This window comes from Aphis gossypii, unplaced genomic scaffold, assembly GCF_020184175.1.
Source record: "Aphis gossypii isolate Hap1 unplaced genomic scaffold, ASM2018417v2 Contig00719, whole genome shotgun sequence".
NCBI lineage: Eukaryota > Metazoa > Arthropoda > Insecta > Hemiptera > Aphididae > Aphis > Aphis gossypii.
Window position 1 is genome coordinate 1 of NW_026083247.1, and position 25,120 is coordinate 25,120.

The 25,120-nt window shown below is 29.1% G+C and overlaps 1 protein-coding gene and 1 long non-coding RNA gene across 2 annotated transcripts; one reads left to right on the forward strand and one right to left on the reverse strand.

Annotated features, from left to right (window-relative positions):
* Window positions 1–17,179: 17,179 nt before the first annotated feature.
* LOC126555135 (uncharacterized) lies at window positions 17,180–17,653 on the forward strand. The gene is made up of 3 exons (XR_007606770.1): window positions 17,180–17,222; window positions 17,307–17,399; window positions 17,491–17,653. It is a non-coding gene; the product is annotated as an uncharacterized LOC126555135 (long non-coding RNA).
* Window positions 17,654–17,828: 175 nt separating this feature from the next.
* On the reverse strand, window positions 17,829–19,595 carry LOC126555132 (death-associated inhibitor of apoptosis 1-like). The gene is made up of 4 exons (XM_050210095.1): window positions 19,253–19,595; window positions 19,015–19,033; window positions 18,205–18,298; window positions 17,829–17,903 (listed from the first exon to the last, which is right to left on the reverse strand). The coding sequence occupies exons 1-4, from the start codon at window positions 19,593–19,595 to the stop codon at window positions 17,829–17,831; spliced, it is 531 nt and encodes a 176-aa protein (XP_050066052.1).
* Between the last annotated feature and the right edge of the window lie 5,525 nt (window positions 19,596–25,120).

The following is a 25,120-nucleotide window of genomic DNA, read 5'->3' on the forward strand; positions in this document are numbered from 1 at the left end:
GGTCAGGTCCTAGGATCGGCATTCTATACTACTAAATGTTTATTCGATTGAATAAAATTGATGTTTCTACAAGTTTGTTTATCATCAAGAGAGATATGGTTTATGTACGCATTTAATACTTCTATATAATTTTTAAAATACATATGTTGATTAATTACATATTTTTTTACACCTTTAGCTTTTTTAACCTCATCGTTGTTTTCAGTCTTGTAAGCATATAATTTCGGTCTTAATAAAACAAATTCTTTTAAAATTTTTCCTCCCATTTCATCTTTAAAATAACCAGGTTGATTTTTATGATTTTCGCTAAAACAATAATGATCTTTTGGATAGTTTGATGTATCAAAATACGGAAATAAATCATATCTAATATCATCAAAAAAATAAATGTTCGAATATTATATATCAAAGAATCTGTATCCGAGTACAATAATCGTATTTTATTATTATATTTATTTTTCATTACATTATAATGAAAATCATACATAAATGTTTTCGAGACATCTAAAATTGCAGACCCTACATAAATTGCTTTATCGAATTTGATAGTTTCCTTATGTTGGTGAATAGCCATAAGATTTTCAGAGTATATAGTTCTATCTTTAAAAGTATTTTTCATCATCAATTTATTTGCTTGTTTATCTGATGTAACCAGTTTTAAAGAAACTCTAGTTCGAACATTCTCCATACATTTACCAAAAACGCTATTAATTAATAATTTCCAAAAATCTTTTTCAAATCTATTTTAGCTTCTCTCCTCATTCTCGTACATAGTTCGATATATGAAGCCATCCATTTACTCTGTGAAAATTTGATTGCTCGATGAATTTTACTAATTTAAGACCATTAGCAATTGTTTGTTTTAAATTTTTATAGTGTAATATATATATATTTTTTTTTTTTGATGATAAAGTAGTTAATAATTTTTTAACTTTTGAATTTGGAGGACATTCGTTTAAAGGTAAAAACGGGAAATCATTATGTTTTTCATGTAAATATTCAGGATAATCAATATCAACTTCTAATATATATCCGACTTTTGAATCATCAGGAATTTTAGTAACATCTATGTTCAAGTCATCAACCCATTCGAAATCTTTGAAAGGTAGCTCAGTTAACATCGATTTTCCATATAAATTTACACAATCAAGATATGTAATCCATGAAATTGATTTATTAGGATTATAGTTCAAACCTTTAATGTTTGGTATGTTTGCTTTAGCATATCTTTTAACTGATTGACAGATACCCCCTCTGATTGAGGATTCAAAATATAAAAGCATGTTATAATCAGTCAATTTTTCTAATTTAACCTTAGTATATTTAAGCATACAATCGAAAGCAAATCCTGGAGAAGTCATATAATGAGCAGGATCTAGACTAAGAGTAGATAAACATAAATCTCTAAAATTTTCGAACACATCCGTTAGTATGGTGACATCAGTTTTCAAATAAAGATCACTATACTCACCCAAAGTTTTAATATTAAATACTTTCCAAATTTTTTTAGCATGAGAATAATCATTATTATTAATTTCTTCATTTTTTAAAGAGTTATAAAATGCAGATTTTGAAGGTAATCGAGTTTCGTTTAATTTACTCCAACTATCAATATACTCATAATGGAAAACCCCTTTTCGTGTAACTAAATCAAATGTTTTATTAGAAAATAATTTTAAAGTTTCTTTAAACCTTGATTTATCTTCAAGTAAATTTTTTGCAAGCTCGCTTAATGAGGAGGCCATAAAACGGAATGTATCAACGAATTTTATACTAAATCTCGGAGCAACCTTTTTACTAAAAGATATATATTTTTCTACAGAATTTGGAATAACATGTATATTCTTATCATCAAAACCAAGTTCTCGAATTATAAAGTGACTATCGTATGATAAGTTATGAAAAAAAATTGGAACAAATGATGGGTTGGTTATTTCAAAATTACATTTAAAACAAATACATTGTCTATATTTACCAGTAATACGACAGTGATCTCTAACTTTATATAATTCATTTTCTTCAAAAGATAATAAACATATTTTACAAACCTTTGCTATTTGAAATTCTTTTTCCTCCTTTTCAGTCAACGTAATCATTGGTACATTAATTTGATAAATATCATTTATTTTTTTTGAAATATCAGTCATATTTTCCATACAATTTTTTGCCGCATCAATACCTCTATAAATTATTATGTTTGTTGGAATTTTAAACTGTTGCATTAACTTTTCTGTGATAATATTATAGTAAACTTTTACATAAAATGCATAACTCATAATTTCATGTAAATGTGTGATATAAGTTTTACTAGTTTTAGTGAATTCATTTGTCTGTTTAGGTTTTAAAATACATTCAAAGTCAGCATAAATAACAAATGGTATTCTAGAAGTTTTTTTATAACTTTTAAAAAATATGAATTTATTTTCTTTTCCTTCTTCAAACATTATCGGTCTTCCTAATTTATTCTTACTATACATTTTTTTATGTTCAGTTAATCCTGTTTCACCCCAAAGTTTACTTTTACATGGTTTATTTCCAAAAGTTGTAAAACACCTCTTGCAAATAATTAATTTAGAACAATTTTTAGTTTTCTGACTTCTAATAAATCTCGAAAAATCTTTAATATAACAATAATGCGATGTTTTATGATTATTGACAAAAAATAAATCAAAATGATTTTTTTCTTCTTTATTATTTATAAATAGAGGGAAAATAGTACCTTTATTATTTAAACTATAAACATTAACTGAAACATTATTTAAACGTTCAAATTTTTTAATTTGATTTATTGGTGTTGGGAAATCAATACATTTAAAATCTAACCCACTCTTTTTTTCAAGAAAATCAAAATATTTTTGGTTAAATCGTGATTTATTAGAACGCTTATCATATTTGGTTAGTATATAATATTTATAACAGTATTTATCTTTATTTTTAACGTTTATAATAGCCTTTTTTTCTTGTATAAATTTAGGTAAATCTAAATATGCACCTCCTTTTAATGGATTTACTAAATTGATTCTCAACTGTAACCCATCTATTGAAACAAGTGTCCATCCTGAACCTTTAGCAATAAATTCAGATTCTTCAGCTAATATTTTATCAAACTTTGTGTTTAACAAACTAGCGAAATCGGATGAATTACATGCTAAAACATTCGAAGTTTGAAAAGCCACATCTTGTTTATCATGTGTTATAGGACGTGTGTAAGTAGCGTCAACGTGTAAATTAAATTTGATCGACGTTTTAATACACGATTGTCTTAACTTTAAAACTAACTCATGTAAAATATAGTTAAAAAATAATTTGTAATCTATATAATTTTCACAGTTCTTAATTATGAAAGTTTTTGAACCTTTTCTAAATCTTTCTATTTCAATAAGTCCACTTCCAATCGTGTTCATACGCTGTTTTTTGTTATTATATTTCTGTTCATAATGAGACACATTAAATTTATATATATACAGTATGTCCCAAAAGTCCCGTATCACCCTTAAAATCTCCATGTAAAATCACTATATTTAAACGCGGTTTTTTTTACAGTACTAAGTATGAAAATTCTGATTGAATGGTATAAAATTCATTTTTTTACGCATTTAAGAATTTAAAATTTTTAAGATAGCCATTTTGTTGAACATATTTTTTAAAACAGTTCAAAAAAAAAAAAAATACTAAAATTAAATAAAAATTGACCAAGTTAGAGCAAGTTATGTTTTTGAATAATTGGTAAAAAAAATCAAATATTGCTTCACATTTCAATAATGAAATATCTAATTTCAACACACGACAATACTTTTGCATTCCTAATTAAAGTTTTGATTTGAATAGAAATAAAAATAGCCGTGTTATTTCGTTTGCTGAACAGTGAAACTGGTTACCTATTTTTAAGTATTTTAATTATCATGAAGTGAACCTAAAGTTATGGTATTGGACATAATCATACAGTTATAATTAATGCGATTTTTATAAAGATAGAGCTAGTTGAGTAGAGTATGTTTATAAATAATTGTAATAATAGTTATGTAGGTATGCTGTTTTTAATGGTAATCTGTAAACATCTAATTATTAGTGAAGCTTTTAGGAAAGATTAAAATTAAAATTCAGATAATATTTTTAAACTTGATTGCTAATAGAAAAAAAGATTTTATTACATAAAAACGAAAATAATTCATTACATTTTTATTTTTATAAATGTTCGAAATGACCTCCATTATTTGCAACACAGAGTTGAAGTTTTTCGACCCAAGCGTTCTTAACATTTCCTAATGTCTCGGGTAAGATATTTTGAATATTTTGTTCAATTTTATGACGAAGATCAGGCAATGAACACGACGGATACACAAGATTTTTCAAATAACTCCATAAAAAAAAATCCATCGGTGTTGAGACCTAGGTGGCCAAAGCACTGGACCCCTTGTTCCCATCCATCTTCCCGGGTAGTGCTCATCCAGCCAACCTCTCACAATATTTGAATTATGTGCTGGTGCACCGTCTTGCATAAAAATTGGCTCTATTCTGTTTGTATTAATTAACTGAGAAATTATTGGCCACACAATTTCTTCTAATAAATCTCGATACTTTTCTCCGTTTAAATTACCTTCTATAAAAAAAGGGTCCAATGATCTGCTTATTTCAAATTCCACTCCAAACATTTAATTTTTCTATATTTTGGGCATGAAATTCTATGGATTCATGTGGGTTTTCGTCAGACCAGTGATATGTCCAGTGTCTACTTGTTTGTCCATTTCTAATAAAAGTAGATTCATCAGTAAAAATTATTTTATCTATAAATAGTGGGTCCTGACTAATTCTATGTAATGCCCATTCACAAAATTGTAAACGCCTTTCTTCGTCACTCGCATGAAACTGTTGAACAAATTTTGTTTTATATGCTTTTATTTTATTTTTTTTGAGAATTCTATGAACGGATGATTTGCTCAGTCCAGCCTCCACGCACCTATGACGTACGGATAATTTTGGAGCTACAGCTACACTTCCAAGAATGTTGATGGTATTATCTACGTTTGTAACACTTTGAGATCTACCTGACCTATTTCGTTCATTGACATTACCTAAGAGTTAAAATTAAGTTATTAAAAAAAATATGAAATCAATAAAATAATTCAATAATAGGTACACGGCTTAACACCCACTTCCTAATATCTACGTGATATTTAGCTTATTGTAGGAAAAAATTAATTTCTTAGAAATATGTACAGTGGACACCACGTCGCTTATAAGACTTATGGATATGAGGTTCAGTCGCTTATTAGACTAACTCGTCTGAAATGGTTCGGATGTATCCAAATACCAAAATTTTCAACTTTATTATAAATTTGAAAATAATGCAATTTTTACCTGTTTCCAAAAATCGAGACATTAATCTGTTGACAACATTGTACGATGGTTTTTTACGATCAGGATACTCAATTCCATAACTATAAGCAGCTTGTCTATCACTTTCGTTGTTTCGGAAGTAACATTTCACCATATCAATGTACTCATGTACTGAGAATGTATGAGTCATTTTAAATATTTAATTAAATAAGTAAGAAATAAGAAATTATAGTTAAAGACACAGTACGTACTGTACGTATGACACTAATAGCAGTAATAGTTATAAAGAAAGAACACAAGATAATAATTTTAATTATAATTTACCAAATTGCGATATGCGTAGGTATTATTATTATAAATCGCATTAATTATAACTGTAAGATTATGTCCAATACCGTAACTTTAGGTTCACTTCATGATAATTAAAATACTTAAAAATAGGTAACCAGTTTCACTGTTCAGCAAACGATATAACACGGCTATTTTTATTCCTATTCAAATCAAAACTTTAATTAGTGTTGATGTACACAGATATACAGAAGCTAAGGTAAATGAAATAAGATCGGATATATGTAATAATATAATAATATGTATAATTGATACGAACAACTATAGTGTTATATGGTGTAATAAAAAACAACGACTAATCGTCTTACAGGCTACTACATAGAACGAATATGATATAGAAATATAAAATGTCTATTCAGCGTCTTCTGTACTACAGTGTGAATAATTTGCTTATAATCTACATAATACAGGGTGTGTTGTTTACATTCAACACTTCCCCTTAAACAATATACCCTGACTTAGAATTAATATATCTAATTCCCAGCATCTCCCTGAGTTCTTGGAATCTTGGTCGTGGAGTTGGCTTGGTCAATATGTCAGCTAAATGCTCCTTGCTTGACACGTACTCCAGAGAAAACATCCCTTCATTGAACTTCTCACGAATGTAGTGATAGCGAACATCGATGTGTTTCGTTCGCTTATGATATTCTGGATTTTTCACTAGTTTGATGGCGCTTTGGTTGTCTGCATACAGAACCGGTGTATCTCCCTGTGTCTCCAGAAGATCACTGATAAGTAGCGTCAACCAAGTAAGTTCTTGTATCGATTGACTCAGCGCTATGTATTCTGCCTCAGTAGTCGAAAGTGCTACCGATTTTTGTCTTTGTGAACACCATGCTACGATTCCATCCCCCATCATGAAAATGAATCCTGATGTTGATCGTCTCGTTATTGTGTCACCGGCATAGTCTGCGTCACTATATCCACTCAACTTTGGTGTAATACTAGAATCATAAATTAAACCATAATTAAACGTTCCTTTTAAATATTTAAATATACGTTTCACCGCATTCCAATGAATTGTCAGAGGCTTTTCTAAATAACGACTGACAAGATTTACTGCAAAAGTTATATCAGGCCTTGTTATTTGGCTTAGATACAACAAACTTCCAACTGATTCTCTGTATGGAACTTCCCCTGCTTCCAATGATCCAGACAAATTTGGATCTAATGAGTGTTGTGGATCTGTTGGAATATGCAGGACGTTGGCTTCTTCCATATTGAACCTCTCCAAAATGCGCTTGCAATATGAAGATTGGTGTATGAAAATTGAACCATCAGGTCTCTGATCAATTTCAATACCCAAGAAATGATCAAGTTCACCTTCCTTCGTCTCGAAATTGTCCTTTAGGTAGTTCACCATTGTGTCCACCAGCTCGTTGTTTGTTGCTGCGATTAGTCCATCATCTACAAAAATAGCGACAATTAGTAATTGATTATTTTTATTGCTTACGTATACACAAGGGTCTGCTCTTGTTTCCTTTAGATCAAAGTTCCTCAGCATATTTTTGAACTTTTTGTTCCAGCACCTGGGTGCCTGCTTCAGCCCATATAGGCTCCGTTGAAGTTTGCATACTAATTGAGTTCCATCCTCGTAACCCTTTGGTTGTTTCATATAGATGTCTTCTTCAAGATCTCCATATTTAATTAATTGTATTCATATTTAATTTGACATTTAATGTCAAATTGTCTGAGCATTAATTTTCTGGCTGCTGCTATCGCAAGTATTACTCGAATTGAATCATATTTCACTACTGGACTGAACGTTTCTTGAAAATCTATTCCATGAACTTGCGCACATCCCTTTATTACTAGTCTAGCTTTAAATCGATCTATTTCTCCATTTGTTTTGTACTTGGTTTTATATATCCATGCGTTATTTATTGGATTTTTATCTCTTGGTAAATCTACTAATTTCCAAGTTTCATTTTTCTGCAATGATAACATTTCGTCGTCCATCGCTGCCTTCCAATCGTCTGCATTTTTACATGTCATAGCTTCTTTATATGTTACTGGGTCATTATATGTTGAGAAAAATGCATCTCTATACCTGACAGGTTTATTGAGTTTTTCTCTATCTCTGAGTATCATTTGTTGTTGATCCTCTACTGGCATCTGTTTATCATCGTCCAGTTTTTCTTCGTCGTCACTGTTGACTTCTTCATCTTCATCTTCACCTTCTGAATCTACTTCTTTTTCTTCACTTATGATTTTTACTTCTAAAGTTGTTGACGGATTTGTGGACTCTTTAAATATAATATCTCTGCTCAGTGAAACTTCTCTTTCACCAAAGTATATACGATAACCTTTCGTTTCTTCTGAGTAACCAACAAAAATACCTTTTCTTCCCTTTTGATCCCATTTTCTTCGTTTTTCTTGCGGTATATGAGCATAAACTTCGCTACCGAATATTTTCAGGTGATTTATATCTGGTGTATTGTTGAACCATAATTCGTAAGGTGTTTTTCTTCTTGACCTGTGTTTCCTGTACGATTTATTGTATATACGGCTGTATTCACTGCTTCTGCCCAAAGTGACTTAGACAAATTTTTACTGTATAGCATAGTTCTTGCCGCTTCTACAATTGTTCTCATTGACCTTTCCGCTTTGCCGTTTTGTTGAGGTGTATATGGTACACTCGTCTCATGTTTAATTCCAAATTTATCCAATATGGTTTTAAATTCAGCATTTTTATATTCCAAACCACAATCACTTCTTAAAGTAACTACTGAAACATTTAACTGATTTTTGACTGTATTTAAAAATAATTCAAATTTATTTTTTACTTCCGATTTTTGGCTCATAAAATACACATACGTGTAACTAGAATAATCATCCTTGAAAATAACAAAATATCGTTTACCTCCAAGCGAGTTTTCTTCCATAGGACCACACACATCACTGTGAATTAATTGACCTGGCTTTGTAGTTTTAGTAGTACTCGATGTGAATGGCTCTCTGTGTTGCTTACCATAAATGCAAGCTTCACAGAAAAATTTGTTTTTCGTGTCTGTAAACGGGATCTGCATATATTTCAAGTAACTCCGAACATATTGAACATTCTGGTGACTCAGCATTTCATGCCACTGTTGTAACGTGAAATTTTTTATCGCAACATTTGCTTGGTCAGCCGCTTGTAATGGCCTAGTCTTCAAAAGCATTGAAAACATTTTATTCTCACGGACTCCAATAGCAACTATACGATTGTTTTTTTTAAATATACAGCCGTCACTATCTGTCACCATTTTTATACCTTTGTCAAGGCATGCTCCACACGAAAACAAATTTACCTTAAGATCAGGCACGTGTAAAACGTTAGACAAATAACTGTCAACCCATTTATCACAAATTTTTGCTTGAACATTTATATTACCTTTACCAATAGCCATAATATATTTGCCATCACCGATACGTACTGGTAACTGCACTTCAAATGTCTCATAATTACTGAACCATTCTCTTCTGCTGGTCATGTGATCGCTAGCACCTGAATCCACATACCATTTTTCTGATTCTCTAATTTCGATGTCCTTTGACTGTACACCAACCAACGCATTTCCTGAGTTTGATTCGCTCTCAACTTTTTCTTTTTGTTCTTTTAAGAAAATTCGGCATTCACGCTTCCAATGCCCGGGTTTTTTGCAATAATTGCACTTGCCTGGTTTTTTATCGTTGTTCCGTTGATTTTCAGAATTGCCAATTTTCGTGTGTTTTTCTTTATAATGTGTTCCAAACGATTTCTTTGCCGAAAACGCACTACTACTTGCAGTATCTCTCTGGACATCATGTCCTTGAGTTTGCCTTGTTTCCTCCACCATGAGTCTGGACGACAAATTAGACAATGTTTTGTCCACATTTGGTATCGAATCCCATGCACTGTAGAAATGTTTGTAATTTTCTGGCAATGTCATTAGTATCTTGGTCATAAGCATTGAGTCGGATATTGGTTCACCTAACTGGCTTAATTGTCTACTAAGACTCTCCAATTTCGAAATATGAATCGCCATATTGTCATCTGGGTTCATAACATAGCTGTAGAACTTTTGTTGAATCAACGTTACACTCGAGTCCGACTTTTGTTCATAAACACTAAGCAACTTGTCCCACATTTCCTTAGCCGTGTCACAATTCATTATGTACTGCAGTGGTTGTTCGTCCACTGACGTAACTATATACTTTTGAGCCTTATTGTCAGCCTTTTTAAATATTGAATAATCAACACCATACCTTTTTCTTGCATCATCTTCAGTTTCTGAACTTGTTTTTGTAAGAACGGGTTTTTTCGATTTTCCGGTCACAACGTCAAATATATCGGGTGCAGTCATTATGACTTTTATTTGGAACTTCCATGTTTCCCAATTTACATTACCTGTTAGTTTATTAATTTTTATAGATTCGTTTTCCATAATGACGAATTATCTGTACACTGTCTGTACACTATAAATGTAATAATAACAAACACAGTTTCTGCGCTTCACACGATTGACGCACTTACACTACACTGCACTATACTTCACGAATTATTATTGTTGTACACTACCTGTACACACACACGCGATTCGTAAAATAAAAAAAATTAATGTATTAAAACATACACGACCCTATTATAAATACCTTACTACTGGGCCCATAACCTGTTGATGTACACAGATATACAGAAGCTAAGGTAAATGAAATAAGATCGGATATATGTAATAATATAATAATATGTATAATTGATACGAACAACTATAGTGTTATATGGCGTAATATAAAACAACGACTAATCGTCTTACAGGCTACTACATAGAACGGATATGATATAGAAATATAAAATGTCTATTCAGCGTCTTCTGTACTACAGTGTGAATAATTTGCTTATAATCTACATAATACAGGGTGTGTTGTTTACATTCAACAATTAGGAATGCAAAAGTATTGTCGTGTGTTGAAATTAGATATTTCATTATTGAAATGTGAAACAATAATTGATTTTTTTACCAATTATTCAAAAACATAACTTGCTCTAACTTGGTCAATTTTTATTTAATTTTAGTTTTTTTTTTTTCTTAACTGTTTTAAAAAATATGTTTAACAAAATGGCTATTAATATAAAATGGCAAAAATTTTAAATTCTTAAATGCGTAAAAAAATTTTTTGAAAATTTTTGAATTAAAAAAAAAAAAATGAATTTTATGCCATTCAATCAGAATTTTCATACTTAGTACTGTAAAAAAAACCGCGTTTAAATATAGTGATTTTACATGGAGATATTAAGGGTGATATGGGACTTTTGGGACATACTGTATATATAAATGTATGTTTTTTTGTTTTACATTTTTAAAAAAAATAATAATAATAAAATTCTTAAATAAAGAATGAGTACTTAGTTTTTTTAAAAAAAAATCATTTTAGATTCAAACAAAAAGATTCTGTTAATAAATTTAGATCATCCAATAATGTACAATAATCGCTATGCAGATGATAAGCTAACGTCTGTTTTCGAAATCTAACATAACCATACAAATCGTAATATTTATTAACAAGTAATATTTCATTTCTCAAATTTATTATATTTTCTTTTAAGGTTTTTATTTTTTTTATATCTTGTAAAAGTGTTTTAGCTAAGTATTTTTCATATCTTAATATTTTAATTTTTCTTTTGATTAAAATTATAGTTTTTCTTTGTTCATGTTTACTTTGTACTTCCTTCTCATCATTATCATCGATTTCTTCATCCAATCGATGAATTTCAATTAAGATATGGTTAAGTAAATCCATTTTCTAAAAAAAACATTTTTTTTTTTATGTTTTGGAAAAGCTATTATGAACAAAGTAATACTTCTCTATAAGTAGGTGTATAAAAAAAAGAAAAAATGGAAAATAGATTAAAGAAATAATATAAATTAGGTTAAAAAAAAAAATAGATTTATTTAAACAAATTTATTTATTAAATCTTCTAGTTGATTATTCAAAATTGAGGAACGATAACGTATACGTCTATTACATTTTTCACCAATATAATAAGAAAAATTATAGTCATCTAAAACGTTTCTTTTTTCATTTCTTAACTTGTCTATTTCAACTAGATCTATTATTTTTTTTATATAAATTATTAATTTTTTTATTTAAAGCTCTTATATCAATTTTTTTTCTTTCTTCATCTTGATCAACACTTTTTTGGTTTTCTAAAACTTTCAAATGTAATTCTTCAATCAAAGATCGGAGGTATACGATTTGAGGAGATTCCATTTTATAATTCTGAAATTATAGGTAAATATTTATTCGTTTATTTTTTTATTTTAAATATAAAAAAGGTAATGTAAAAACTATATCTCATTTACACCACATCTAAAAAAAATAATTTGTACCACTTTTCAAGTTTATAATTCACACCAAATAAAATTTAAAAAAAAAGGGGCATTATCTAATCTGTACTTACTAAAATTATAATTTGTAACATTGTTCACATTATTAAAATTATAATTATAATAAAATGTATATATAGATATAAGTAAATTTTTGTTTAGCAATAATTCATAAAATATATAAAATCAATCATACTTTAATTATAAATAAGTAAAACAAACTCTATATATATATATATATATATTAAATAAGTAAATTCTTGTTAAGTATATTATACTATTTTTTAAAAAAAAATAAAACATAATTTATAACTATTTATATCAACTAAACTCTGTAAGAAAAAGCTACTAACTATTTTTTGTTATATATATATATATATATATATATATACCACAGAATATATTCCGTGTACATACCGTACATTTACTATAACTAAGCTGATTATAACAAAAAATAATAATAACTATAATTAAGTGTATAAGACGTAACAACACAAAATATTGTTTACGATGTATCTGTGTATATGTGGTTTGGAAAAAAAAAAAATGTGAAGATATAAAATTATACATATTATTATTATTATAATAAATGACATACTTTTAAATGTTGTACTACACACTAATCTTTTTGAACTATTCAAAATGTTTCGTACTATACTCAATTTTAGGGCTGGTACAAATTACATATTTCATTTCGTTTATTTAACGTGGTGTAAAAAAAAAAAAAAAAAACTAAAATTAATTTATTTATGTAAAGCAAATACATGTTATATTTTTGATACAAATTACATATGTATTTAAATGAACCTATTTGTGGTGTAAATTATGTAAAATACCATTATTAAATGGAATCATTTTATATAGTGGAAAATTATAATAGTAAATATTTAATTTAAAGCTAGTTAATAGTAGTAAAGTAATAGTACTTACATTTCTGTTAGCGTGGAGATGCTTGAAAAAAAATATACTGGCTTCTAGTTGTAGTGAACCGGTCTTGGTGAAGATGGTTCAGCACGATTTAACGACGAAGTCCACTTTGTCGTATGTGTAAGAAGTTTGAATTTAAAGTTATTTATTCACTGAATATAATAAAAGCAAGCTCGATGTATTGTTAAGTATAGAACAATGTCATCGGTCTATGCGTGAGTGAGGCTTAACTTTGTCTAATTCTTAATACTACCACAACCCATTTTATATTAAACTATTTGGGAGTAGTCCCCCAAAAATATACGTACGTGTCATGGTAAACAGGAAATTCGACTATACGTTTCTATTTCATATTTTACTATAACCAATTATTTAAATACATATTTTTTTAATCTTTAATATATATATAAACGATTATTAAAACTATGTTCGTAATCCAATTATTTAATATATTAATATTCATTATTCTAAATCTAACCAACTAATATCAGCTCAGGGCAACAGGAATGAAGTAATGTAATATGTCGGATTTCTACATAGTGTTTCTACTGAACTAGCTATATGTCTAATTCTTAATACTATCACAACCGCTTTTATATTAAACTATTTGGGCGGCGTAGTCTCCAAAATATACGTACGTTTCATAGTAAACAGGAAATTCGACTATACGTTTCTATTTCATATTTTACTATAACCAATTATTTAAATATATATATATATATATATATAAACGATTATTAAAACTATGTTCGTAATCCAATTATTTAATATATTAATATTCATTATTCTAAATCTAAACAACTAATGTAATATGCCGGATTTCTACAAAGTGTTTCTACTGAACTAGCTGTATGTCTAATTCTTAATACTACCACAACTGCTTTTATATTAAACTATTTGGGCGGCGTAGTCTCCAAAATATACGTACGTTTCTATTTCATGTTTACTATAACCAATTATTTAATTTTAATCTTACCTTGCTAAATTTACGTACCTTGCTAAATTGTATATAACCTTTCAAATCTGACATTGAAATGTAGAAGTCAATTACATTCTTTTAGATACAAATCGCACTTGTTATTACATTCTATTTTTTCGAATTGAAAAGACGTACCTTTCAAATTTTATTCTAGTTAGTGTTTTAGCTGAACTGATTATTTTAGACTTAAGAGGAGGAGTAGAAGTGGTTACATATATAAGAGACTCATCGATACAGTATATTCAGTATACTTCAACAGATTTTAAAATCTAGACTTTTTTTTAATAAAATTAATTTAATTTTGAAAAAATGTCCTGCTACCGTAAAACGGGGTAACTTTGTACCATTTTTCAGCATTTTTAAACTTTACGATTAAATATAACTAAGTTGCACTTAAAAATACTAAAATAAAAAAAAATTAACATAATTGTGTGTGTTCATACATGCCTTCTGATGAATAAAATTTACAATTTTTTTATTTTTTAACCATAAAAAAATTTTCCAAAAAAATGGGCCAATGTTACCCGGGAATGGGGTAACTTTGTCCCACCTCTAAATATCGCTATAGATTTGCCGTTCATCCTTCTTTGGGCCAAAGTTGGCCTATGCAATGTTAATTAGGATGTACCTGAAAAGTATTTTAACCAGGTTTTATGGTAAAACAAGGTATAATAACGAATAAAAAAAACATTTTTTGGAAAAAAATTTATTTTAAATGTTTATTACATTTATTCAAAAAAATAAAAAATAAATCTGCACTACTTAGGTACCAAAAAAATGTTATTTGCAGTTAATACATAAAAAGTTAATTAATTAAACAAAATCTTCGAGTTCTGGCACACGGAAAAAATTTCGTTTGCCTAATATGGGTGGTTTGATTTTCCTTATAACGTCAGTCCACTCGTAGTCAATGCAGTCCTTTTTGTTTGGCCACCTCCAACTTTTTAACATCTTTTCCATACAGTCAACAGTGGCACTGTTCTCGGATATTGCTACAATACGACCGGGAAACATGTTATTGTCAAATTTGACAATAACAAAATCATCAACGTTGTAGTTGGCTTTATCGACGTCTAAGTCACCAACATATTTGCTCACACCAACATCTTCGTAGTCTTTACCAGGTTCACAGTTGTCAGGTTGAGCTTCAGAGTCATCAGCGTCAGAGTCGTCAATACCTTCACAGTCATCCACATCATCACTGTCACCTCCCAACTCAAGATCCATTATTACTGATTCATCTCCGGAGGAAGAGGACGAAGATAGTATTTTCTTTTTTTTCGGCTTAGGTTTTTCATTTGATGGTCCAGGTTTATCACGTGCTTTTTGAAGGTCTTCCAAAGAGATACTGTCGCCAGCTAACACTTGTAGTTTTTTTTTTCTAGGTTTTCTAGATCCATCTATGAAATCTTCACGTTCCTTCTGTATCTGTTCTAAAAATGCTTTGCCAATTAAATCTTCATCCAATGAATTATTTTGATTCTCCGCCAACCGATCCAGTAATTTACATCTATTTATTGGGCAGATACCAGCTTTTATAAATCCAGATTTTAAGTTTTCTTCTTTTTTTACATCTATTTTTTCCATTAATTTAGACAGCAACCTGGGAAACATGTCTTTAGGGAGAGTAGAGTAATTAGAACCAGTTTTCGTTTTTTTCCACTCTCTTAATAGTTCACGCCAGGCACCCTTCATTGGCCGAAAGAAAGCGATGTCTAGAGGTTGGGCTATGTGTGTTGTGTTTGGTGGCAAGCAGATGAACTTTATATTATGTGTGTCACATAACGACAATACACGTTCATTAATATGGGACGCCAAATTGTCACCTATTAAAGCAGAAGGTCCGCCACCTTTAACTTCTTTCAAAAAAACTGTTTCAAACCAATTTTCAAAAGTACTGGAGTCGAACCATCCACTTTTAGTCCTGTTGTACCTTGTATGAGGTGGACCACCCTCTGTCCACGTGGTCCATAATGATTCCGCCTTATACACCACATAAATTGGAATCACACGTCCCTCCGCATTCCCGCAGAACATCAAAGAAATAGCACTCTTGCTTGAGTTGCATATTTGTTCAACATACTTTGACCCTCTTTTGGTAATTACTTTTTTGTTGCCGGGATCATCCGTTAAGTTAGTTTCATCATAATTATAAATTCTAGAGGGTGGAATACCAGACAAGGTCTTCTCAAGGCGGTCCATATATTCGTTAATATCGTCGGCAGTAATGTTGCCACGAGTTTTTTTAATATTAGCACTAACTTTAACAGATAAATCCGGGTGTCTTTTTAAAAATCCGTTAACCCAGTCATCCCCTGGAATATTGTTTTTAAATACGGATACTCGGACACCTCTACTATCTAAATACCGGCCTATGATCATCTTTAAATCGTTAGCAATCAAGGGGAAACCGAAATTTGATAATGTAATACAGTGCTGTGTAAAACTAATTTCTTCGTCACGACTGAATACAGTTGGACGGCCAATACTTTTACTATGCTGTTTTTTAAGTTTATTCTTAATGGTTGATCGAGGAATTTTGAAGTGTTCGCAAGCTTTTCGTTGAGACATAACTTTTGATTTAATGGCTCTTATGCATGCCTCTAACACTTCTGGCTTGTAATTTTGGTAGTGCCTCGTACCTAGTTCCCTTACTTTATTCCGCGGCATAGTAATCTGTTATGTAAAAATTACGAGACAGATGAGTGAAAATACAAATTAAGTACCTAAAGAGATTATTTGAAATACGAAAATTATATTGTGACCCCCAAAAAGGAAAATAAAATAATATTTTCTACTCAGATGTAGCTCCGGATAACTTTGGCCCACCAAATAAAAGTGGGACAAAGTTACCCCGATCTCAAAAACGTGTTTTAACTCAAACAAATTTCATTTTTTTTTAAATTTGTTAATAAATACTTTATCATTACTTAATTTATGAAAATGTCTCAGACGTACAGAGTTCAGCAACCAATTTTTCTTATACTACCAGATAAAAGTTATTACACGTGCTTTTCAGCGTCGACAAAAAAATATTACAAACGGATTTTTTTTGATAACAAGGCAAGTGATAACGGCGAAAACTGTTATCATATTCGGTTAACAGTGTTGTCAGCTATCGAAGTACTTCCAAATATTTTGATAATAGTCACATGTCTTATCACAGCATACAAAAGTATGTGAAATTCCAACGGTGGGCCAAAGTTACCACCCGGGGCCAAAGTTACCCCGTTTTACGGTACTCATTTAAAAGCGATGACGAGGAGTCGGTTGTATTTTCCGAAGTAAGTAAAAAAAAAAACATTAAATATTTTATGAAAAATTGATTTTGTAAACCGTCATCAGCTTATCGTCTATTTTAATTATAGGATAATATTGCAACAACATCTCAAAAAAAAGGTACATCGAAAAGGTTAGCTGTAAAACCGGAGAAGAAACCGGTATCGAAAAAGACGAAAAAGGTGAGTTATATAAATTTATGACATATTACGAAAAAGTAAAAAAAATATAATTTAATTATTATTTTATAGAGCACTGATATTTGTTATACAGACAAAATATTAGATTTAATAACAGATCCAACTATACCAACCGATGCAGAGAACACCTTGAATATAAAAAAGGATGATTGTTCATTAACGGTTAAGACACCTGTAGACAATACGGCTGTAGATTACTGGACTATAGCACATTGTAAATGTGCTAAAATTGCTAATGTTGCTCTGCAAGATAGGTAATAATAATAATAATAATATATATATAAATATATATATATTTAACTAAAGTGAAATATTTATAATAAAATTTAATTTAACTTAACCTAATTTTTTAGATGGAAGCAAGCTGAATGCTCACTCAAAATATCTTTAACAGGACAGCATCCGGATGATTTAACTACAGCCAAAGAAATGGTGACGCTCATTCAATCTGTTTTCGACAAAATGATGCGACATCCCGCCAAGAAGCTTCTCAGACACAAACCAAAAAAAATAAACTTATAAAATGTATGTAATAGGATATGGTGTTGGATTAATTTTATTTAATAAAAAAAAAAATTTTTTATATTTATATTTATTTTTTATTATTTAGATAAAAAAAAAATAATAATAATTCATTTATAGGTTAAAATAAAAATAAAAATAAAAAAAAATAAAAATAAAAATATTGAAAGTCTGTGTACAAGTGGTATTAATTTCACATTTTTTTTTTTTTTTAACAAGAACGATAAATTAAAATAAATTAAGAAACTTTTTTATATTACATCACTAAATCTTGTAATATCATGTTCGACAATGAATTAAAATGAAATTGTAATAACTCGTACATAAATGAACAATCTTCACTTTGTATATTGCTGTAGCTGAAATCATAATTTTGAATATATTGATTTGTAAATTCGTTTCGTTGACAAGATGATGGTAACCCATTTACGTCAGACTTAATTAACGTATAAGCTGTATCAAACGTTTTTTGGTATGATTCCAATTTTTTCTGTTTTTCAACAATATACAAGTCAATACAATGTTGTAATTGTTTCAAACGATGAAGATCAATATGAGATAATGTTATATAATTATCATTAGAATATAAAACTATAGTTGATTGGTTTACATTAACAGAGTAGAAAAAATTATCAGCTATCTTAACACGTTTACAACGAGTATGCAAATTTTCGATAATTGTATTAAAATTGTTTTCGCGCATTAACTTACACCACTGATCAAGATCTAACGTTACAACTTTTTTAGTTAATTTACATTCTAATAATATAATAATTGAAATTTGCTTATTGACTAGAAGTCCAACGGCTACACTTTTCTTACTAAAAGGACGAATATCGAACACAGATTTTGATACAACGATTGATGGATTCATATTGATAAAATAAAAAAAATAGTAAACAGTATTTTTTTCTAGAAATATGAATATGATCACTAGACAGCTTAACTCAAACTAACAAATTTTGTTTATCCATACATGTTATATATTAAATAAATGTAAGATTAAAAAAGAAAAAAAAAAAATGTGAACGTATAGTGTCTAGTTGGATAAACAGTAAAGAGTTATTATACTTACCTACCTAATTCGATAGAACCTGAAACATTTTTTAAAAATCATTAACATATTAAATTTAAATTAGACGCGTTATCCCAATAGGCTATACGTTCACGAGGTATTAAATAAGTTATTAACACATTTAAGTTTATTAAATTCAGATTTTTTTTTTATTGAAATATAGAAAGTTAAATGAACTAAACAACAGTATCATATGACCTTGATCCACAATCACAATCACAAATATCGATAATCTTACCATATTTTTTTACTACATTTTCAACAAACTGATTTCCTTTTGATAATAATACAAAAACACATTTCGGATTCCATCTTGAATGTTCAATCCATGGATTATCTTCTTTTTCCCAACGATGCAATATAATACCGCAGCAAAAACATTCAACAATATCTTTTTTCCCTGAATTTATAAAACCGCTTTCAGCTAATGAGTATTTATCTTGAGATGAAGTCAACGGAAATAAATTGAATGTTTTCAATCTTGATATAAATGTAGTGAATTCTGGATATGTAGGATATGCATTGTTTCGTACTAACGAAACAAGTGAACAAAAACTGTTGTTAATTTGTTGAAAATTCATTTTTTATAAAAAAAAAATAAAAAAAACTTAAATGAATTAAACTTGATTAAAACTAACAGAACCTGATTGAACGATGGTTTACTATTAACTGAACTGTCTGAACTGGAATGAATTCAATAAAACGACTTTTATCTATAATTTATTAAAAAAAATGAAATTACAGTGTAACCTGAATGTTTAACTTACAAGGGAAATAAATAGTGTTGAAGTGTGTATACACTGTTTAAAGTTTATGTGTAACAGGGGGGAAAAAATAATTGGTTAAAGGCGGAAACTATACCTTAAATTTTAAAAATCTCCGCAGTCAAAAGTGCGCAGAACATACATTATGGTTTTTGGGAATCAGTGTTTTTTACTGGTACAGCGGAGAAAAAAAAAGTTTGAGGGGAAAAATCCCCCTTAAAAATTTTCAATCTCCGCAGTCAAAAGTGCGCAGAACATACAAATGTATACTACTCACATCGGTCACTTTTCATGTGGCGGACTATAGAGGGGTACGTTGTATTTACTACAGATGATAATCTCGGCAGAGTGCGCTGTTTTCAATTGGTGTCTGTTTTTATCAACAGCTGACCGGGCACCGGCGAGCCGGGCGGCAGATCCAAGGTGGATATATTTTACATTGCAAAATTGCATACCAGCGATTAACATAATAATTAATGATATTATAACTTATATATGAATTAGTATGTAATACTGACAATTGTCAATTTGTAATGTGTATTACTGTATTATTATTTATTATTAACGGCTGTCAACGTCTTAATATATTTTTATAAAATGAGTAAAAACAGCAAATGTTTTGTTCCTGGTTGTGATGTTGGGAATAAAAAACATAGGAAGGAACATACAGCTTTAACTCCTAATGCTAAGTATCTATAAGTAACTGTTTACAACTCCTAAAAATGATGTAAATATATAAATATTAAAATACATTAGGGTGCCCGTTATTTTTGAAGTCTTAAAATTCGAGTAGTGCCGGCCGGGAAACGTTTCCTATGGGTCTAAAAATAAGATCTTCACAGTTTGAACTTTATATAACATAATTAACAGAGAGCGTTTTAAGCTTAAAGTTTAAAGAAAATGTATTTTTTTAGTTTTTTAAATATTATTGCGCAAGATTTGGTTTTTCCTAAAAAGTTATTAGGAACTTTTTTATAGAATTCATTATTTACTAAAAAAAGTTCTCTTATAAATTTTTCCGACGTTCAATATTTTTTTGTAAAAACTAAAAAAACTAGATGAAATTAACATTTTGTGAAAAATCCCGTTTTAATGTTTTTTGCAATTATCTCTCTAAATACTAAAGATACACACAAATCGTATATAACTAAAATTTACCCAATTTATTTTTACTAAAATATATGTAACCATACAATTTTGCGTTAGGCTAACTCATTTTGATTAAATTGAAAAAACATATAAAAACAACTAATTTTTCTGAAAAACAAATTTTAAAATATTAAAAAAAATATACCAATAGTTTTATTACTGTGAAACGAAAATATGTTTAAGTTAACAAATATTGTAGTGATAGTTTTATTTTAATTTTAACATGATAATTGAAATAAAAATGATATACCTAGGATTAGACGCTATTAAGTTTATTTTTAGATTAGAAAAACCTTTTTTTATATCGGCAATGTAATCGCGTTAATTAAATAGATATCATTTAATGCTATCTGTAATAGTTTCGTTTTAACCGAGCATCGTTCAGTACGTCAATATTTGCTTTTTACTTCATTATAAATATTGTAGTAGTTTTAAATAGTTACCTATTAGTTATATTAAAATATTCATAATGTCATCATCTCGACAAGAAATTTATCTCGTAGGGCATCATAAGCACCAAATAACAGGTAGTAAACTGCCATCAAATGGAGATTGTTTACAGGTTTTGTTTTATAACATGCGAATTGTTGGCTTTAACTTAGACACTAGTGCAAATTTAGTCATTGAAGAGTGTAATATTTTTTGGAAAAAAGCTCGGATTCCAACACAAGAGCCCCATAAATGTAAGTCAAAACTTAAAAAGTTGTACGAATTATGGCAAAATGTATCTAAGAGTATTAATAAAACGAGTGAAGTTTTAATTAATAAGCGTTTAGAGTTTTCAAATTCTATGAATGATTTATTTGATATATCACATCAAAATTCCTTAATATTAATGACCGTTGAAGAAGATAAACAGTTTTTAATCAAACAGCGTGAGAAAGGACGTACGGGTTGCATGATTGGTATTGATAAAAAAAGAGACAATTTGAAAAAAAGACGACTACAACGATTAGATAGAGAAAAAGAGAGAAAACGTAAGCATTCAGACAATCCGACTACTTCAGCTACTGACAGTAAGTTTTTAACATAATTAAAATAAAAAATAACTATTAATTTGATTATAATATTTTTTCTATTTATTTTAGTGAACTTCGAGATAACAAATTTTGATTCTCAAGAAGATAACAGTGAAAATGAGTACATTCAAGAGCAAGAAACTAATATTTCAAACCCCCAAAAAAAGAGCTCGTAAACAATTGTTGACTCCACGTTTAGCTGCAGCATTAGATAAATGTAAAATTAGCGAACGAGATTGTTTACACTTAATTATGGCATTCATGGAAGCTGTTTCTTTAGATCCGTCGAATTATGTTATAAATAGAACGTCTATAAGAAACCAACGTAATATTTTTCGAAAAAAATATACTGAAAAAATTAAAGAAAATTTCAGTAAGCTGAATGCTCAAGTAATCACTGTACATTGGGATACTAAATTACTACATGATATAACGAGCAGACCAGTAGAAAGACTGTCAATAATTGGAACAACTACAAATATTGAACAATTGCTAGGAGTTCCAGAAATACCAGCTGCAACTGGAAATGAAGTCGCGTCAGCCATATACGACACATTAGAAGACTGGAATTTAATAGAAAATGTTCAAGCTTTTAGTTTTGACACAACAGCGTCAAACACTGGCAGATTAAAAGGAGCTTGTAATATACTAGAGCAGAAAATAGAAAGGGACGTATTATACTTTGGATGTCGACATCACGTGTTCGAAATTATACTAGCAGCAGTTTTTACAAAATGTAAATTTACCATATCTGGACCAGACATACCATTATTCAAAAAATTTCAAGCTAGTTGGTCCAAAATAAATACTCAAAATTTTGTTCCGGACATAAATAGTACGGAAGTACGAGAGGTCTTCAAAAACAATTTAGATGACATTTTAATGTCACTTAAAATTGCCATTTCAAAAAAACTACCCCGTGAAGATTACCGCGAGCTTTTGGATTTGTCAATTATTTATCTTGGTGGTGTGCCTCCAGGTGGAATAAAATTTAGAAAACCTGGAGAATATCACATGGCAAGGTGGATGGCAAAAGCCATATATACTTTAAAATTATATCTATTTCGAACAGAATTTAAATTATCAAAATTAGAAGAAAAGTCGTTGTTTCAAATTACGTCGTTTATTGTAAAATGTTATGTAATATATTGGATTTATGCTGTGGAGGCCGCATCTGCTGCATTAAACGACATAAAGTTTCTTAGAGAATTAAAAAAATACGAAGAAATAGACAAAAATGTATCAGAAGTAGCAATTAGTAAATTTATTAACCACCTTTACTATTTAACCGAAGAGTGTGCTGCATTTGCATTATTTAATGAAAGTATAGATGTTAACACAAAATTAATGATGGCAAAGAATATAAACGAGCAAATCAATATCGATGAACCTAAAGTACATGCGAAAAAATTGAACTTAAAAATGAGTGAAATAACAACATTTTTAAGCAAACCAGACAAAGACATTTTAGTATCACTGTTAAGTCAAAAATCGGCAAATATATTTCAGCGTTTTAAAATTGAAAACTTTTTGCATATTCATTCATCTGAATGGTTAAACTCAAGTGCTTACCAAAAAGGAAAAACAATCATTGAACAACTAAGAATTGTCAACGATTCAGCTGAAAGGGGCGTAAAACTTGTAGAAGATTATAATAACAGTATTACGAGAGACGAAACTCAAAAACAATTTTTGTTACAAGTGAGTAATTTAAACATTCTAAAAAATATATTGTACTTCAAAATAAACCAAGATTTTTCTTATATTATTTCAGACAGTTAAGGACTATAGATCTAAGTATCCTGAAACAACAAAAAATGCTTTGGCCACTCCTTTGAATATTTAAATACAAGAAAACAAAAGTATTTTAATAAAATTTGTTTTTCAGAAAAATTAGTTATTTTTATATGTTTTTTCAATTTAATCAAAATGAGATAGCCTAACGCAAAATTGTATGATTACATATATTTTAGTAAAAATAAATTGGGTAAATTTTAGTTACATACAATTTTTGTGTATCTTTAATATTTAGAGAGATAATTGCAAAAAAACATTAAAACGGGATTTTTCACAAAATGTTAATTTTATTTAGTTTTTTTTAGTTTTTACAAAAAAATATTGTGTGTAGGAAAAAATTTTAATAAAACTTTTTTTCGTAAATAACGAATTCAACAAAAAAGTTCCTAATGACTTTTTAGGAAAAACCAAAACTTGTACGATAATATTTAAAAAAACTAAAAAATTTTACATTTTCTCTAAACTTTGAGCTTAGAGCGCGCCCTGCTAATCATGTCATATAAAGCTCAAATTGTGCAGATATTATTTTTAGACCTATAGGAAAAATTACCCGGGCAGCACTCCTCGAATTTTTAAGAAAAAAAATCGTTCATCTATAAAAAACGGGCACCCTAAAATACATATATTAGGTAAAAGTACTAAGTAGTATAATATTAAACTCCACATGTTAATTAAAATGTATAGATTTTATTTGATGAATGGAGTAAATGTATTCCTAGACAGTGGCGTGTAACCTAGGGTCCAAGTGTTGCTCAAGCAACACCTTCAATATTGGTGGGTGGGTACTGGGTGGGTATTGCTAGAAGGACAATATTATCACAATAATAAACTAATTAAGTGTTTATAGAAAAATACAATATAAATATAATTATAGTATTTGAGTAGTGAGTGTAGTGTAGAGTAGTGTCATAGTGAGTACCTACTTATATATGGCTATACAGGTACCTAGTATTATTATTAAAACAAAACGATAGTAGGTATATTATAATTTATAACTAATTTATCATGAGTACTTAAAATATTTTATAATGCCTAACCGAGAAAATGATAATAAATGATAAAATAATATCCAATATTACGATGTAAATCAAAATAAAAAAATATCAAATTAGTAATGACGACATTACGTAATGATTAGATTAGAAGACAAAAATAAACGGGACCTTCTGGCTTCCACTAGTTCCACAGAAAATCTATTTTTAATTTTTATACATATTGTAGTTAATGGAATATTGGATATTATTTAATCGAAGTAATTTGTCAGTTGCATAAACTGCAAAGCGCAAGTTGTCACAAACTAACATCAGAAAATTCTAAATGCATAGTACGTAAGTGCGTTACTGCGTTCACTGTGTTCTTGTCTTCTTGGTTGTAGCC

Excerpts from the sequence above, each read along its gene's own strand:
- LOC126555132 (XM_050210095.1), bottom strand. The coding sequence starts at position 19,595 with ATGAATTTTCAACAAATTAACAACAGTTTTTGTTCACTTGTTTCGTTA. Across the intron at positions 17,904-18,204 it reads ACATGATATTACAAGATTTA|CTTCTTGGCGGGATGTCGCA; the intron begins GTGATGTAATAT and ends GTGTCTGAGAAG.